The 19,801-nt window shown below is 37.7% G+C and overlaps 1 protein-coding gene across 2 annotated transcripts in view; it reads left to right on the top strand.

Moving 5' to 3' along the window:
• Positions 1-19,801, top strand: part of NEURL1B (neuralized E3 ubiquitin protein ligase 1B) — a 223,607-nt gene that overhangs the window by 2,452 nt on the left and 201,354 nt on the right. The window contains exon 1 of one of the 2 annotated variants that reach the window (XM_088133680.1): positions 15,188-15,251. The exons of the other annotated variant lie outside the window; for it this stretch is intronic. Coding sequence (XP_087989806.1) covers positions 15,203-15,251 — 49 coding nt within the window. The 5' untranslated portion in view covers positions 15,188-15,202. Of the gene's footprint in view, positions 1-15,187; positions 15,252-19,801 lie in introns of those variants that run through there. 2 annotated transcript variants of the gene reach the window in all.

Here is a 19,801-nt window from a genome sequence, read left to right as displayed (position 1 = left end):
TTCTTTTGAAAGGAAATGGTTGTGATCTGGTCATCAGTTCCTAGCTGGGCCTTGCAAAAGGTGTGTTTTGTTTTTAGAAAGCTGTTTTTTAAAAAAATAAAATATTTAGCTTCAATATTCAGTACAATATGTTGGAAGATGGTGAAGGGACATGGTTCCATTCATGGAGTAATCTCTTTTCCATATTCCAAATACTTTGCATTATCATATTATAACTTGGCCTCCTTTCCTTTGGAATAGTTAGAATTAGAAATAATATCCTTCTGGCAATTTGATCTTCTGTAGGTTTTAACAATGTAAAATATAAAAGGGGGTTTAAAATTCTTTCAGGAAACTTGATATTTTGTGCTAATTTATATAATGTAGGCTTCAGTTTTTAAACACATTTATTAGAATAATAATCCTTAGTTTTATTCTTTATACTTTTTATGCTGTTTAAATACTGTAAAAATACAAATAAAAAAGCTTCTGATTAAATAGGTATAGGACCCACTTAATTGGGACATACTAGTTGGTATGTCACAAAAATACTTGTGAAGGAAGGGCTTGACTAAAGCTTGACATAGTTAATTGAATCACATCATCATCTACTTCTTGACCTCTTATAGGAAGAGCCAAATATATATGCTGGAAAACATATATTGCCACAGGAAGTTTGTATGCCATGTAGTTTTAGATTTGAAAAGTCAAGATTTACAGGAATCATCCATAGTCTTGCATTAATGCATATGGGTCAGTTTCTTCCAGCCCAGTATAGTACACCGCACACAGAGTCAATATCTATGTATTTTTCAATATTAGTCCATATTTAGCAGGCAAATCCTACAGTACCCCATAGCACTAATTCCATCATCACAATCTAAAACTCAACCAGTTGCAGAATCAGCTGTACTGAAATAACGACAGTGATGGATGTTTCTACTATTCACTAATCTATTCCCTAATAAGAGCAACTCTGCTACTATTCATTAATCTTAACACAGTACAGCACACTGACAATGACTTTATGTCAATCCTAGTTGGAAGATGTGGCAGTGGATAAACAACCCAGTCCACAACGCTAATCTTCTGTACAGAGTACAGATTCAGGGAGTTGCATAGATCACAGTGGCTTTCAATGCATAAGTGACGTGGTGCTGCATGTAGGAGAAAACATGTGTGCTCAATAAGAAAGCACAATGCAGCAAGATTTTTTCCCCTGTTAATTAGATTTTTTCTATTATGTTTATTTTATTTTAATCACTATAACATGTTTAGCTTTTATGACTGTTTTGGTGTTGTAGGCTTGTATTTCACCATTTTAACAAGTATTTTCTTTTAATGTAGCAGGAGGCAGTAAATGATAGATGTAAGTCCTACCTTCAGGGTGATGCACATTCAACTTCTACATGGCGAAGTCCATGTACAATATCCATTTTGAATATTTGGATATCCTGATGGCAACAGGGATTTTAGATGGAATGTAGGGGGATGGCCGCAAAGTTGGGACCAGATTTCCTGCTCCAGAAAGTTACATAATTCAGGCAACAGATCTGTAACTTCCTTTATAATGAAATGTTTGAACCCATCATGTTTGCCAAATGAAGTTCAATGCAACATAACAAACATGAAATAAAAACAAAAACAAACAAAAAAATGAAAACCTTGGAAGTACACATACACATATATAATTTCCATTAAAAAAGTATTTTCTTGTTTATTTCACTTTTTATGTTAAAAGTGTCTGGACTCCTCCCTCCTGATCCACAAAAGGTTCTCAGGGTCAACTCATGGGGGCAGCATGAGATAATCTACAGTTGGTTGCCTCTTTTTTCTTTGCTTTTTAATTGTGTTCCCAATGTTGCTGTTTTGTCCCAAAGTGAAGAATTAACAGTGGCAACATTCCGGTCATTCTTGAAGAACAAAAAGCATTTGCTGTTGAGCCTTATTATGGTAATTAAGGTTTTTGCCTCTAGCTGGCGATGTTAATTTGCTACCACTAGAGGGCAGCCTGTATTCATATGTAAGGCAATCTTTAATTGTTTTAGCTAGTGAGTATACATTAATTGATTATTTATTAAGACTAAACTAGTTATATGGATTAATTTTGAAACCTCTCCCATTGGCAAAATGAAGAGAATGCAGCGTAACCTGCAGAATATTTCTCTTATAAGGCACTGCAGAAATCACAAGATTTAAGTAGAGTGGCATTAAATAAAAATTAACAGTGCCATATGAGGTTGGTAGGAAGCTTTCACAAGTAAACCTTTTGTTGTGTGAGGCTGTTGTGGCAGGTCAAATATGGGGTGAAGCAACTGCAAAGTCAATGGAAATGCAGATGTATATTGTGAAGCAATATGTATTTCATCTATATAATACCCTTGGCTACTTTGCCTCTGTCTACCAACCATGACTGTGTTCATGGTGCCCCCTTGATCAGACATATGTGCAAAGCATGAATCAATACACAGCAGTGGCTGTTTGGCTGTATATTGTCATGAGACTAACATAATCCATGCAAAAGCCATGGGTGAGTGGGCAGTGTTCAAAAATTAAATTATAAATAAATTGATAATCTATAAATAAGACACCCAACAAGACATTACCCTGACCTACTGAGACTGGTATGTAGCAGCAAGCCAAACATGCAGGAGGTCTAATGGAAGGTTGAGACTGTGCTGCTGATGAGGTATATGCATTATCATTGATCGCTTTGTCTTACTGTTTTGGAGGTATTAAAATATTCAGGAAAACAAAGTTGCCTTGAAGTAATTTAAAAGGAGGTAAATGTAATTATATCTATATATCTATGCAGTGTGTGTGTGTGTGTGTGTGTGTATAAATATATATATATATATATATATATATATATAGAGAGAGAGAGAGAGAGAGAGAGAGAGAGAGAGAGAGAGAGACATGAATTAATGCTAACAGAATGCAGACTGGCTGTTCTATAAACTTAAGCTGGGTGTATAGCTCTTGTGCCTATGTCACTCTGTAATAATGTGTAACATGTACCAACGTACCAATATTTCCTGGTTAGCATTATATAGATCTTTCCCACTGGGGTGGGAAAAACACCCCAGTGCCTTTCTGCAGGTTCTGGCAGGGATTACTGATGATTATGTCAGTAATGCCATCTTTATTATGAATACATGGGTATTTAGCCTCTCATTTATATCACTTTTCTTCTATTTTAGGAGCATGATCATTTACAGTATTCTTTGTAAAAGGACAAAGCTAGGAAAGAATTTTGTAACAATGGCGTATTCATAGATAGACAAATCCAATTCAGTAGAACAAGAAAGTGAAAAGTGAACCATTATTTATTAGATTTATAGCCTGTCTTTTGTTCAAGAGCTCAAAGTCACACATGTAGCACTCCCTTTTATGTTTTTCTCATAACAACCATGTGACATACTGTATGTTGAATTGAGAAAGAAGGACTAGCCCAATGTCAGAGTTGTAACTCTGGACTGAAACTGGAAGAAGAGATTTATATGCTTGGTTAAGCTTCTGGTGTAAGCTTCCTTGATACCTCTTAAGAAATTAGATTGAATCCTCCAAATTGAAATGTAGTGGTACGTATAAAAGTAAAGAAGATATAATTTTATATCAGTGTTTTTCAAACTTGGCAACTTTAAGATGTGTGGATTTTAACTCCCAGAATTCCCCAGCCAGCAGGAGTTGAAGTCCACACATTTTAAAGTTGCCAAGTTTGAAAAACACTGACTTAAAATGAACCAGGTGTCCACGTTTATGTAGATGAACTAAAGTTGTGGCCTAAAGGAGCTACCTGGAAGTTCTAAATTAGAGAAATACAGGGAAGTGCAAAGTGAGCTGTATTGCTTACCGCAGGTATGTTTTCACAGCCCTTGGGAGTGTAAATGTGCCAAAACAGAGTGCTTAATCTATAAGGTAGTTCCTTGCCCACTCCTGCAGAGAGAAAGCCATCTTGGCAGGCTCTGGATATTGTGATATTCTGAAGAAACCCTGTACCTACTTTTTTCAGGTGGATTTTTCAAAGCCTTGGGATGAGATTATGGGTACCCAACCAAGAGCATTGTGCATTCTTTCCCAAAGGCAAAATACACCGTTTCTAAGATGCTTGTGCTTATTTTATGTGCATAAACAGCAGACTGGCTGCTGTTTGACTTGGCATGTGGTGGAGTGGGTGTGAATTTTTCTTGCCAACACGTTGGCTGTTCTTTGCTCAGTACAGAAGTTCAGGAAGAGAAATGAGTATTTGTGTCTACTGTCTATGGTGCTGTCTTACTTTGATGGGAGTCAGAGTGTTCTCTTAAGATTCCTGAGTGGAATGTGTAGGAGGGCAGGAGTCTTTGTGAGCCTTTGTAATACTTACTCATTATTTCAAAAAATTGAGATTTGGCTAGAGAGAAGAAGAGGCACTCTCAGTCACACAAAGTGAAAACTCAAGGGTCTTATCTCTCAAACTAATAAAACATCTCCCTAAAGGAATCCATTGCTGCATTTGACTTTTCACTAAATGGAAACACAACTCATTCTGAGTATGAGCAACCCATCTGCCTCTGAATCCTACTTTCATTGTGTGCAGAAAACATACGAACAGGTTTTGTATAATGACAAGAATGTTGATGTTTTGGGGTCAGTGTTGCTCAGTGGTGATAGAAGTCCAAGGCTCTGCAGTATATTTCAGCTTCACTTTTGCATTGGCATCATTCTGTGCAATTATTTTGAGGATAACTGCAACAACATGTTGTTTACCCTCCATGGCTTTTAAAAATATTTGCAGTACATTGATACTCTGAAATAAACACATACATACTGATTAGAGTAACATACTATGCTAAGTCATGCTTTGTTTTAACCAAGATTCATTGAAAAAAAACATTATGGCTTGGATCACCCATACAACTAAACAACTAAATCATAAACCATGGTTTTTAAATCAGCATGGCTGCATTCAACAACATATTATTATGGCTAAGTGCAATGAGTAAAGCCCTGGCATTGAAGCACATGACCACATTTCTCTTATTTTTACAAACACTTCCCTTTTTATTTTCTTGGAGGCTATTCTTGTGTATCCCAGGTAATCAAGTTCCTAGAGAAAAGGTCTCTAGCTAAATAGAACTTCCTAGTTCATATGGACAATTCAGGGGCAAATCAGATGTGATCTGGAAAATCCCAGCTGAATTCCAGCCCTTTCCCCTTTTAAACAGCAGTGGGAGGCCCCGGTTTTGAGATCAGAACAATGGTTCTAGGAATAGAAGTGTTTAACCCTACCTCTGTGATGTAAAATTATGCCTATCGCTTTCCCACTGTAGCTATAATCACAACAGAGGGAAAAGGTTTGATCATTCTCTCCCAGCACTGCATCATGGCTAGGATAAAATTAGCATTGTGCACAGCAGTAAAGCACATTAAGAGATCTCATCTCGTATCTGTTTTGACCTCTGGTTCAAGACATCAGTGGGTAGAAATGCAGGAGGGCCATTTGCCTCAAACCTTCCAACACATGTCGAAAGAGATCATTGGCTAAAGTGAACTTTTTATGTGATTAAGCACAATTGTTCCCAAAGCTAGGTTGGCCACTGTTTTATAAACTTGCTTAAGGCTAAGAAGGACTATCACTGAATATGAATATTTATAATAAAACTGGACTTGCATTTGAAACAAGAGCAATGTCATAGCTAGAGAATAGGCAATACAATATTCACAGAAGGACAACTCTGAATGATTTTGTTAGCAGAGGATATGTAGGTTATGCATTTTTGCTACATAAGGTATATACAGTAAAACCTTGATTTAATGGGTCAGTCAGGGGAAAAAGGTATCCATTAATCCCATATGTCTATTAAATCTGAAAGGAATGTTTGTGCATCCATAAAAGGCCCATCTACCACTATGCATATCCATAAAAGCATGCATTAGTCCTCCTGGTTCTTTCAAGCTGGCAGGGCTCAGCATTGTAGCTGCCATCTTGTCCTCCTAATATCTGCACTCCTGTCATTGATGCTGTGGGAATGAGTGACCTTTTCGTGCAGCTGCCCACAGCTGAGGTCTCTTATCACTTTCTTTGCCACCTCCCAGCCCTGAGCTAGAGTCTTGATCGTGGCAAGGGGCAAAGCCTGCCCTTTTCTGCCTTCACCAAGCTGCAGTCTTCCCACTGCTGCTGTCATGGTGAAGCATATCTGGCTAGACTGTTCGCCCCCAATCTTCCCAGTGGCTTTGCAGAAACATCAGTAAAAGCTCAAATGAATAGACTTTGCCCACTACTTTAGGGAATGTCCAGTCTGTATTAAATGGAGGTCCATTGAAGTGAGCTTTACTGTATTGCTGTTAGCAGACCTCTCTGCTCCTTGGTACCAGATATGGCCTGATAGAACAATTAAGCATATTAGGTAAAATCTTTGGGGAGCTTTCCTCAGCATGAGAACCATGATTCGTTGATGAGTGGGAATGTTGGGACCTTTAATTCTGATACATTTGGAGGGCAACAGCTGAGTAAGGTGGTACTCAAGGAATAAGTACTCAGGGTACTCAAGGAATGCCAACACATTCCTTTTTTATATAGACATACAAAATTATGACTAAGCTGCTCAGTAACTAACAAGACTGCAGTTTTTTGGGAAGAAAACCTATAGGCCATGACTTAAAACCCATCCTCATCTGCAAGCATCTATCTAGTGCTGTTGAGTTTCATAGATGGACATTTGTTCAAATAAAAAGGCATTGGAAGAAATAAAACATTTGGAAAAAGCCCAGAATTTGATTTATCCCCTTTTCCTTTTTTTACAGGAGATTTATAGTTTCTCATAAGTAAACTCCTTTTGGGGGGGGGGGACGGAGGGAGGAAACAGGACAGTTTTGTTTTAAATTAAAAATTGCATATAAATGACCAAAAGACTACCAACCTGCTACTGTATTTTTACTTTATATTCCTAGGGCTGTTCATAATTCTTCTGTCTAGTACATACAGGTACAGGAAATTGTGGGAGGAAGACATTGCTAAGGAAACAGTTCTGGCTTTAAGTGACAGAACAGATGCTAAATATGTTGAGTCTATGTAGAATTTCCTTTGGTTCCTAACTAATTAGTTCTATGGATAGCAACAAGAGATAGACATTTAACAGATCTCTATGTCTGTAAGAATGCTAATCAAAATCTCTGTAAGACAATTCCATGTTTTAGTAGGAATAGGTAGATTTCACTACATGCATTTGTGTAGGTGTGAGTTACTGATTTTCACATGTCAGTTAACTTCCAAAAAGCTTTTCTTCTACCAGGTAATTTCTGCTTCTGGTTTGCATTGCAGTCTTGCTTTGTTACCATGCTGGTGTATCTGACAGTACTTCCTCTGTGGACAATAGTTGTTTAGAACTCTCTGTAGTGTAGATGAGAAGCCAGAGGTCCAAACTGACTGCAGGAAATCATGTTAAGAGATAGGCACACTTGGTGGGCTCAGCCATACTCTGTGGGTATGCTACTCCCTTCTTCTTTTTGTACACACCAACCAATCCTCCCACCCTCTCTCATATGCTCACAAAACACCCATCCCACTGGCAATAATGCTTTAAAATAGCTCCCCTTTGTATTAATGGAGATTATTTTGAAATCTAATTGTGATGTGAACGGGAATGATATTTGGGAGGGTTGTCACAACTTTTGGGAGAGAAGTGTTAGTCCTTCTCTTCTCACCAATGACTCCTTGAAAATGTTTCCCATAGCAATGAGACTTTAAAATTGTTTCCTTGATTACATTTTAAGGCTTGTGTGTGTGGAGAAAGTTCTTACTGTATCTCCGTCAGTTGCTGGTAGGAGATCTTTCTGAGAAGGGCTGGGAGAATTGAATCAAGGCTTTGGGAGAGGGGGCACTGTCTGTGGGCCTTCAAGGCTCGCACGCTTCCTGAAGTGGGTGTGTCAGATTAGGCCCAGAGATTTACATTCTTCTCGCTCTTGTGCTACAAAACGGTAAGAATTCTGTGCACTTGAGATTGCACCATTGAGTCTAGAAACATATGGAAAACACTTTTTTTTCTAGCAGCAGATCAGAACAAATTTAAGTTTGTATTTTCCTTTGTCCTTTTTATCCACTTGGGACTTCCTGAAAAGTGAATACATGACGCACTCAGCCCAAATGTGCTTATATTCAAGTGTGAACAGTGTGATGTGACTGAATTGGATACCCTTTTGATTTTTATCTTAAATCGGCCTTGGGGGAATTATGATTTGATGGGAATAGGCTTTGGGAAGTAGGCTTTCTATCAAATGGTTGGTTGACAGGGATGACATCTGTTTTCCCTCCTTGCCTTCACTGTGCATTATGACTAATTAAACTCAAGAAAATGGATGGAAGAAGAATATATTACTAACTTCTGCTCTACCATTCCAATTCAATGTGGAGCTCATTGTGTTTGTTTTAATTTAAAAATAATGTCCAATTGGGATTGGGGCTGCCATGATGTGAATCTGTATTTGTGCCAAGAATCAATAGCTTGGCCAACCCTGAAGTAGCCAGACATTACAGGTAGACCTCGCTTAGCAACTGCCTTGTGGAGTGACCATTCAAAGTTACAACAGTGGTGAAAAAGTAACTTTGCAGCCAATGCCTACATTTACGACCTTCACAGTATCTCTCTCAGTCACGTGTTCGCCATTACAGTCAGTACGCATTGTCCTGTGATTGACTTATTTTTTCTCCCCCCACCTCCTTGGAGAGATTGCCTAAACAGGCTATCTCTTCCTGAACAGCTTTTCTCCACAGCAAATCATCCCTAAAAAGTGCTAACTGCAAGTTAACAAGCTCAGCTATGTGACTTTACTTGATTAGAACCCTGTGGCCAGCTGGCAGCTGCTGCCTGTAACTGACAAGACCCTAATCAATTTCACACTAAAGGCTTTCTTTTGCCTCCTAGGCTAGGCAAACATCTGACACTAGTGCATTCCTTTGGTGTGTATTCGGTGTTCTGTGCTTGCTTACTCTCTTGTAACCCCTTCCTCTCTGATGAATGTAAAAGCAAACATCAATTCTCTTCTTGCTAATTATCCCAGCGCCAGGATGAGCATTCCAAAGGACGGGGGAGGTAGGAGAAAGTGCTATAAGATTTTCCCTTTTATCCAGCTTTCTCATGAGTCACGTTCCAGAAACCTTCCCTGCCATTTGGGCTCACCTTGCTGTTTGGGGTCATATCCTTCTGATGCTGTAAAGCAAAAGAAAGCTGAAGTAAAATTGTAAGCACAGTCCATGTCATGTGATTTTCCAATTAGCGACTGTGTCACTTAGTGACCAAGTTGCTGGTCCCAGTTGTTGCTAAACAAGGACTACCTGTATATTAAACATGAGTTTGTGCATCAGTTGTGTTCCAGTCATAATTTTGTGTATCAGTAGGGTTGCTACTTTTTTTTTTAATCTTTAATTGTAACTGGGGACTAAGAAATTAAGGAAGAGAAGCTTTTTCCTGAGATAAGGATTAATGGTGGGAGAAAAGAGTGATTTACTAGCTCAGCCACTTAATGTTGATTTGTAATTAAAGTTGCAAGAAAGGGATCAGTAGAAAAGTGAGAGTTGAGATGGAGAATGGTAGTTAACTGACTATATTAGCCTTCCAGAGACAATGTGTGCTGAGCTGTGGGGAGTGAAAAGACTATCTCCTGAATAGCTGCAGATTGCAAAGTATGCACCCTGAGAGCTGCTGACTTCTCATTGTGGGTGATTGCTTCCTGCTGAATAAACAGAGACTGTAGGAAGAATATAAGGCAGCTCAGTTTCAGGAAGCAAGTTGAACTAGTGAACAGGGAGAACTAACAGGAGTTTGCCTGGGGAATGTAAGGGGTGGGGGAAGCCCTGAACAATTTTTTTCCTCTAAATCAAAAGTCAAGTACTTGGTCAATTTTAGAGCCTGAGAAAGAATAAATAAAAACCTTTCTTTGGTGGTTGTCTAAGAAATAAACATTAAGGTAGACAAGAGTCTGCAACTGTAGTATGCAAAGCTTGTGGCATATCTGAAAACAGCAGCTTGAGGTACATTTGCAAGGAAGCTCATAGCAGTACTTGAAGGAAAAGACAAAAGATTGGAGTAATAACTAGCCATATGTCAGTTGATAAGAGGGGACTAGGATTTGTTAGTTCAAATAAAAGAGAACGTACAATGCACATGGACAGTGAAAGCAAACCTCATAAGACAGACAGAGCAGCAGGGTGAGAGTAATAGAAGATATTTTGATGTAGAAGATATTTTATGCTGCTGGAACTCAGAGTTTTCATGACCCCATAAAAGAAACAGGCTCTGAGAGTTCAGGGAAAGAAAAAGAAAAAGAAATACTGCAGAATAGAGGAGAATATGATGGATCTTCAAAGGGCAGGGGGACGCAACTGTGTGCCCTATAAGAAGACTAAGAGAAGAATAATTGTAATTGGTGACTCACTGTTACGAGGAAACAAATCTGTGTTGATTAAACCCTTTGGTTTGTGAAGTGTGCTGTCCGCCGGGATCAAAGATCAAGAATATGACAAAACAACTTTAGGTTTTATCAACTGCATCGACAATTACTCCTTTTTTCTAATACATATATGGACAAATTCTATTGCAAAGAACAGCTACAATTATATCCTCACAGACTTCAATGTTTTTGGAAGAAAATTCAAGACTCTAGGCACTTAGGTGGTATTCTTGTTCATTATTCCAGTCTGTAAAAGAGGTCCTGAAAGGAAAAGAAGAGTACAGGAAGTCAGTGACAAGCTATGCAGATATTGTTGACTGGAGAGATTTGGTTTCTGGGCCCATAGTCTGGGCTATCTAGATGATGGACTGCTGGTATACGTCAGGTTGTAGTTCACAAGAATGTAAAAATGTACATGGACAAAACATGGCAAGATTCATTAGAATGGCTATAAATCAAATCATGAGTATGCAAATGCAAACTCTGAAGTCAGAACCTCAGATGAAGACTTCTGCACTGTAGAAACTTACTAAAATCAGGCTTTTCAGCCACCCAAACAAAAATCAGAAAGAACATTGCCATACAGTATTAGTTAATGCATTAGCCTATGCACTAATGCTTAGAGTACAGTAAATAAACAAGGAGAATTTGCACTACTGTATTAGTATAGAAAGGCAAAGGCAAGTCTGATTTAAAAATGATAATGGAGATCTTGTGGGGTGACTTGCATGACCAGAATATAACAACTGAAGGACGCCATTTGTTGAAAGGAACAAGGCAGCAGAATGGGAGGAGGTGTTGCAGTGTACATTAAAAGTATCTATTCTTGCTTTGAAATTCAGAAGAATGAACTTGACAATACTGTAGAGAGCACCCAGATTGAAATAAATGGAGGGGGGGAAAATCATATTTATTATTGCCTGTCAGACTAAGGAGAAGATGTGGATGATGCCTTCCAAAATGTCAGGCTTCTCAACTAGGACTTGGCAGTAAATCACTAATCTCCTGACACTTCATGGCTTAGTTTGACTCTTTAGCTAGAACTTGGCAGAACAGTCTCAGACCCATCTTGGGTAGATTAGTAATCTTTATTGCAGAAAAGAATGAAGCCATACGAAACAGCTAATTCTCCACTATCATTTATATACCTATACCTATAAATGACCTTAATACCCTTGAAGTTTCAAACTCTCAGCTTCTCACTCCTGTCCTTGTGAATTATTGGATACTTGGAATGACACTTAGTGGCCTCAAAGCCAAACAGTTGTATGTTTACATAACTGCATTTATGTATACATACATTTCTGGCATGAAATTGTAATGATAGGAGGCTCTAGTTAACTTGAAGTCTGTTGAGAGACAAACAGTAAGGCCCAAGAATATTTCTAAATTGTCTTGTTGACTCCTTTTCCTTTAAAAAGGAAGGCACAAGAGAATCAGCTATTCTTAACTTGATACTAATCATTAGGGAAGACTAATTTCAGGAAATGAAAGGAGCAGAAACATTGGGGTAAAGCTCAGAATGAGCTGAGCTTAGTGAAAGATGTTAAAAATAAAAAAGCTTCCAGAGGTATGTTCAAAATAAAAGGAAAATAAAAAAAATAGTATTACTTGCTGCTCAGTGATGATGGAAACAAAGGTAACTGTGATGGAGGACTTGAGTGAGGAGATCCAAGGTCATACATAGGGAGAAGAATCTCAAGCATCTCCTCAGCCCACAGCCTGAGTGTGTGAAAGCTAAGAGGATGAGACTGGCACCACCCTAAGGAATTTGTAGTGTTTAGTTGCAGACTTTGGGAGTTAGAGTTAGTCTGGCAAGATTCTGTCTAGCAGGTGTAAGCTAATAAAGTAACTGAGCAATTCCAGAACCGTCCGGTGGAGTTTCTTGGGCTGAACCTGATAGTAACAAAGAAAAAACAGAGCTACTTGATTCCCATTTTGGTTCATTCTTCTTCAACAACAAGAATGTCTTCCTCCAGGAAATTGTGAAGGGCAGGATGATGGAGCAGTATTGAACCTTAGGATAGGTAGAAACATGGTCAGAGAAAATTAATTTATCTTGAATCAGTTTAAATCTCCAAGACCAGATGAATTGCATCCCTGGATGCTGAAGGAATTAGCAAATGGTCTGGCTCAACCCTTATGTAGTATCTTTGAGAAATCCTGAAGAACAGGTGAAGGGTATTATGACTGGAGGAAAAAAATGCTGTTTTTTTTAATCTCTTCAAAAAAAGGAAAGTCTAGATGCCAGTTTTACTACTGAAAAAGAAAAGGTAGATCTAATCTCTCAATTTTTAGCCTGTCTAGTAATAAGAACTACCAAAAATAGTAAAAATCAGGCCATTTTATTATTAATAAATGTGCAACTAAGCATAAAATGTGCAGGAATAAATATGCAGTTTCAAAAATATTGGTACAGTATAAACTACAAGTAATGAAAAAATTGTGTTGTGTAAAGTTTGCTCCAACTCTTGCATTCCTCCCTTTGCCCCACTGCAAAAGATACCACAGATTCTATTATGTTCTTTACAGAATGCTCACCAATGTTTCTAAGATTAAGGGAAGATCTTTAACTCCATGGTGGAATTCTTATTTTTTATTTATAAAGTTCTAAATTTAATCCCTGACGTTTTCAGTCAACAACCCCAGAAAGCTGCTTATGCTTACTACTAGGAGTAGTATTACTCATAATGAACTAGCCAGACCAGGGTATGACTAAATATAAGGCTCATTTCCTGTGTTTGGGTCCAGCCAATTGACTCTAATTACCAGGTTCGGGACTTGGTGCGAGGTGAACAGAACACCAAGATGAAAATCAGACTTTTTATCCACTTTATTTCAGAGCTCTAAATAAGTTGGAGACTCCCAGCGAAAGGAGGGAGTCCTGATTACAGACTTTACATAGCTTATATACTTTTTCTTCAGAGGATCCACGTGACAGTTTAAACAAAGAAACCGGTTAACTTCTTATAAACATCTGTTTCACCAGGTCATGGTGACTTCAACCAAAGATGGACATCCTTCCAGCTATACATTAATTATTACTCATTATCCATCTTAAACTTATCTTAACCCCAACTCTCTTCCCCTTACTCTATCAGGATAATAACATTACAGGCATATAGATCTTGTATGTCCTGTCAGTTGCCCCAGCCATGGCCCCTTATCAGACTAACCACAACTGGTCTCTCCCATCTCTTCTATAGGATCAAGGAAATCACAAATCATACAACCATTCTTATCTTCAAGGATACAATGAAAGCATTAAAATAATAGCTATATTTAAAGCTAAAAGACTACAAAAACAAGCAGGGGGGTTACAAGGAAGTCATAAGGCACATGACTATCTTTAGAAATTGCATGGGCATGTCATTGGGAAGAAATATATCACTCTCAACAAGAATGTCATTGGGAAGGAATATATCACTCTTGACAAGAACACTGAATGTAGTTTCTGTCACAGATGCATACATTCTCATATGCTAGCCCCCCACCCATATCTTCATACGCAGGTACAACTTCCACATACTCAGGTCCACTATTAAATTCAGTCCCCATCACCTGCAAAATTACGGGAAGTTGTTAAATTTATGAAAAAGCTGATACTGCAATCTATATCAATATATATCCCCAATCACATACTAAGGAGCAGGGGTGTCTGCAGGGTTTGGAAAAAATGTCAAGATAGCACCTGGGATGGTGTAATCACACATACGTATAACAGGTGGATCTCTGATTGCACTGATGCAGCTGCCATCTTGATTTTTATGACCCTATCCTGTGGACACTTCTGTTAGAGAGAAAAATGAACAAATCTGTTGTAATGGAATGCATAATGTATTCAAATTGCAATAAGCTCCTATGTTGCATCTTTCTCCCCCGTCTCACTAGATAACAGTGGTTCTCAGTAGCTGAAGTTCTGCATAACACTCAAACATATGGTCTTCCCTCCTCGTTCTCCTTTGCTGTGTGCCTTTTTAAAAGTCAGAATGCTCAAATCATTCTACAAAACATTTTTCTCCCATGCTGTTTGTGTTACACATAAATTAACACTAGTTCAATTTGTATGAAAATTTCTGACTTGCATCAATTAGACTATAGGGATTCCAGTCAACTGTCATTTTAATAAACTGAGCGTGAGTAATTCAGAAATTCCAAAAACCTGTTTTGAAGTAGGCATGCTAATTTCTGAAGATTTTTTAAAAATTGTTATTGTTACCTTTCACCCTGTTAACTAGAGTATGCATGAATTTCAGAATATAGTTTACTGAATGAAATATCACATAACTGAAAGGAATAACATTCTTAATAAAAACAGCATAGCATGGTCTTGATCCCACAGTGTTCCTTGGCAAATCTTTATTGTGTGATCATAATTCCACAATCGTAGAATTTTATGTGAGTCCAAATATTAACAAATTTTAAAACAAATCATACAGTTCATCACTGCCCCTGATGGCCGGGGGAGATGACAGTTGTTGTCCATAACATTGATAGAGAGTAACTTCCATTTGCTAAATATTGCCTAAAGGTTGTATTTTTCTTAAGAACTCTGAAATGGGCAAATCAACAGCCTCTTTCTTAATCTAAAGAATAGCTTTAGTATGGTAAGATTATGGTATCTTAGGGAACAGTGTAAGAGAGAATATGAAGGACATACAAAGCTGTGAATTTTTGACGTTCCTCATTCTGATGCTCCCAGATGAGATAGTGCACCCATATATAAACTCAATAACTACAAAATATTAATCATCTCCAGGTGAACTTCTTTTGAAGAAAATTAAAACTTCTGAAGAAAATGGAAGTAGCCTCTGGAACTTCTCACTACTTGGAGGAGTGGAGTAAAAGTAACACTTATTATCTTTTATTAATGTTAATTATTAATGTTTTTATTAATTATTAATGTTACTTCAGAGAGCCAGTTTGGTGTAATAGTTAAGGTTCTAGAAATGGGAGACCATGAGTTCTAGTCCCGCCTTAGACATGAAGCCAGCTGGTTGACCTTGGGCCAGTCACTCTCTCTCAGCCCTAGGAAGGAGGCAATGGTAAACCACTTCTGAAAAACCTTGCCAAGAAAACTGCAGGAACTCGTCCAGGCAGTTGCTAGGAGTCAACATTGACTCAAAGGCGCACGCACACACATAAAGTTACTTTTCATACTTCAATCTATTAAAGATGATGGTACCATAGTTTTTTTCAATGAAAAATGATGCCTGTCTTTGTAGCAGTTAAAAGGAAAACTGTTGTTTCTTGGAATCTTATGTAACAGCATTCTTCGGAGACCTTAAAAGTACATTGTTGAGGTCATGTAAAATAAAATACTTCATGATTGCTTGTAAAAAATCTGTTTCCAAAGAGGCACGGTCAAGGGACTTGATCAAAATACATGAGAAAGGTTTCTGTAACAAAGGCAAAATACAGTAAAAACAAAAAAACATGACTATCCCACTAGAAATGGCTTTAGAAGAGCTTTTTTCTTTTTTTTTTTTCTCCAGGGCAATTTATTTATTTGCATTTAAGTGTTTTTAACACCTTTGCTTCTGCATAAATTCCTCTGATTGTAATCTAGTTTCTATTTAATGAGCTCCATATTTGGGCCAAGAGAACTTTTTAATAAAATCTCAAATAGAACCCTGAGCTGGCTAAGAATACAGAGTATGGTGGGAGAGGCATTGAGGGAATAATCTTTTGGACCATGTCTTTGAGCAAAGATATCCTCAGTACCAAAATGAAGTATATAAATACATTGCCAATGGTTATCCCCTGAAAATGTTGCAGCTGGCTAGAACGTTGGTCCCACAGGAGCGAGAGGGGTGGAAGCGGAGAAATACAGAAATTGCCAATTTCTGTGTCTCTTACTTCCCATTTGGTATTCAGAATTAATTCTTTATATTCTCAAAAAAGATTTCCTCGTTACACCATACGGGCTAGCTCTTAGTTTTCACTGGCATTTTTTAAAATGAATGAGCAAACATTCTGTGTTTCATGACAGCTTTAATATAGCTAAGGTTCCAGAAGTGTAATAAGCACAATAACTTTCTTAGCGCTTTTTAACTTTTATAGATCACAGTTTTTATTGTGCGGAATGTGAATCAATTAAAGTTGCTCTAATCAGTATGAATAAAAACCCATTCATGAATCCTCTAGAGGACTTGTTAGCTTGATTTCAGCCTTCAAAGAGAGTTAAAAGGACATTGTTGGGGGGTTTTTTTGGAAAAAGCTCATATTTAAAAATAAATGCATCAGTAGTGAAGTTTATGTTTACATTACTTGCATTAGACTGCTTAACATGGCCTTCTCCATTTACTTGGCTCCTCTGTTTTTAAACATGTAGATTTCCACATATATTTGTTAAATGCTGAAGAATTTAAACTCCTAATCTGAAAAGGAGAAAGTAAATTTAACACATTAACTGTTCAAATGCAATCAAATTTAAGTATATACCTTAACCAGTTTGGATAAACAATGCATTTTCTTTTAAACATTCTTAATACCATATGTCATGAGATGTTTTTCCCAACATCAGTCACTCTTTTTTTTTCTTTTTTGTATTGAAAAATATCTGGGTACCTTTTCAGAAAGTTTACAGTTAATATAAAGATTGGTTGTGTTAATGGGCCAAGTGATTTTTTTTATATATATATGTATATATTGGATAGAATAGTTCTGTGTATTGGATAGAATAATTAATACACTGCACTTAGATTACTGCAAATACTGGTGTGAGCATTATTAAACAGAACAGAGATTTTCCTCTGTAGAGGATTAAAATCCAGTTTTCTTACATTTGCATATTATTTAAGGGAATAAAATAATACAGTGCATTTTTCTCCATGCAAGAAAACTTAGGGAGCAAGGATCGTCTCCTCCTATACTGAAAAATGAATGACATCAAGATGGGCTTCTCTTCCTTAAACTCTGGACTTGAATGTCATCTGCATAACCACAGCTAGAATGAGAGTTGGGTATGGCTTTTGGGTTGTGTCCAGTTTTTTTGTTCCTGATTTGCAGTGTGGATGAAGATCCTATTTTAATCTAAAAGCCAAACTAATTCCAGGCAAGCATATCAATACCAGACCAACAATCAGGCAGAAAACAATAATCTAATCAAGGAACCACCAAAGAGGAAACTATACCCCCACCAAAACTAGCAGGATAAGCTAGTATACATACAGTAAACAGGCAGCAAACCCCACACTCACTCTCACTGATGATGTTACCTAGTTGGGTAATGAAACATCTGCAAGCAAACATCCAAGCTCAGAGAGCACCAAGGACTCCACAGTTCAATCCTGAGCTAAATATATATTTTCTTCAGTTGGAAGCATATTATGTGCTGCCCGCTGGCAGTGGGTTGAGCCAAAACCAAGTAATGTTGATATTGTGCTAATGACCCTCTGGGTCATGCTCTGGGTGAGTATTTCTAAGTATAAGTTTAAATATTATTTTGTGAGTTGAGTTGTTGAGACCATGGGCTGTGGAGAGGTTGTATTTATTTACAAAATAAATAATGAACCATCTATAAAACTGTTCTATTACTCTTTCTCCAAAATTCGTTTCAAATAAAACTTGAGATAAAAGATCAGTAGATACTTTCCCCTGTTGATGCTACCTTATTTAGTTCTGAAATTTATATTGAGAAAAACCCTCAAAGTTCAGAACCCTGTTTTTACCACACAACTAATCATACAGCCTCTGGGCAAATCACTTTCGTTCTTGTCAGCCTGATATATAACTGAATTGTGAGAAGATATCTTCCTTGGTCAGCCAAAAATGGGTTGGCAAGCTGCTGTCTGCCAGCTATTCCCCTGTACTCCATCATAGAATGGAATAAGAGTAAAATTTGGTTTCATAAACCAGCCTGTTTCGTTTCAAGGTGAAAAGTTTTCTTGCCTGCAATTTCTTCTTGGTGTGTCAGATGAAGGAGAAGGTAGTTATGTTGAGAAACTATGCTAGCAAATATGACAAGTGAATTTCAGGGGCCTCCATGTGATCTGGTACCCTGATAAGACTTGAAAATGTACCGGTCTCAAATCAACAGAAGATAGTTTTTGCTTTTTGTTTCCCCTATCCCATTCTCCTGGTTATTCATTATACAATGCAAAGCCAAATTTCTAATTGCTGCTTTTCATCCAAAAAGAACTAGGGTGGTATTCAAAGAACAATAAAAAACAACATAACCCACCAATTTTTCAAAGACAATTAAAACATGAAAATTAAAACAAGTTATATTTTTTAAAGTCAAAAAAGAAGTATGGATTCTGTGGTCTACTGCAAACATTTTTCATCTTGTTCCACAACAAGACAAAGCTTCTGCAGAATCACCATGTTACCTGGAAAACCCCACAGAATGTCTCAGATTAGCAACAACCAAACTTAAATGTCACAGAAAACAGTCCAGCCACGACAGTGGGGTGACTCTTATCCCAGCAATAACTGGTTTACTTCTAATATATTCTACCCCATACACTGGGTTGAGATTATGCCCTGCAATATGTATCAAATCTATAACGTTTGAAAGCTTTTTGGCTGGCCATATAGTCCTGGTCTTGAGCAGACAGCCTCTGAATGAATAGATAACCTGAAAGATTATAGAAGCTATGAAGGCAGGCTTTCCTTTTTCTGCATGCTCTCACACTAGAGAGTTTTGTGATTTTCAATGGTCTGGGCCTCATCCTAAAGCCCTCAAGACTGCCTCCCCTTAAGGGTGGTGGTGGTGGTGGTGGCTTATATAGCTTTAGATGTTATAATAGCTACTGACCAGTAAGAAGCACTACACAACCGGTCTCATCCTTATTAGGACTCTTAAGGCACAGCTATCCTCCATAATAGATGTTCTGTGTTCAAATCTTTAATGGGATTTGAATAGTCATCAAGTGCAAGGCTTGTGGGTTCAACCCCTTTAACGGGTTGAACAAAGAACATCTAGTATAGAGGATAGCTATACCTGAAACTAGTTAGGTAGTGTCTTCTACTGGTCAGTAGCTGATATAAAATCTCAAGAATTATCCCAGAGATCACCTCTTCAAGCTCAGGATGGAGATTATTGGGGAGCAGGTTGGGGAGTATGTCCAAGACCCCATTCTGTCTCTGAGACCTACTTCAGATATAAATCTTTGCACCCAACTTGTTGCTAGATTGATTTTCTGGTGAGACAGAATTTTGATAGAAATTCTTCAATCATAGATGGTACAGCAGATTTAGAATGTAACAGTCCTTCAGATGTTTGTTTGGTATTAATGCTTGCTTTGTAATAGCACTTACTTATCCCAACTTTTGGTTGCTATTGTCAAGTGATGACAGGGGGTTGTGCCACTTCCTTGGAGACATATATGTATATACACATATATCTTGGTCAACTTTCCCCAACTCTGCAGATGTTTTGAACTTTACTTCC

Source organism: Python bivittatus, unplaced genomic scaffold (genome assembly GCF_059951505.1).
Source record: "Python bivittatus isolate LINGU-HERP-01145 unplaced genomic scaffold, Pbiv_v1 ctg000080_np1212, whole genome shotgun sequence".
In the NCBI taxonomy this organism is placed as follows: domain Eukaryota; kingdom Metazoa; phylum Chordata; class Lepidosauria; order Squamata; family Pythonidae; genus Python; species Python bivittatus.
Note: the sequence above shows the minus strand (reverse complement) of the source record. Positions and strands in the feature narration are given on the sequence as shown.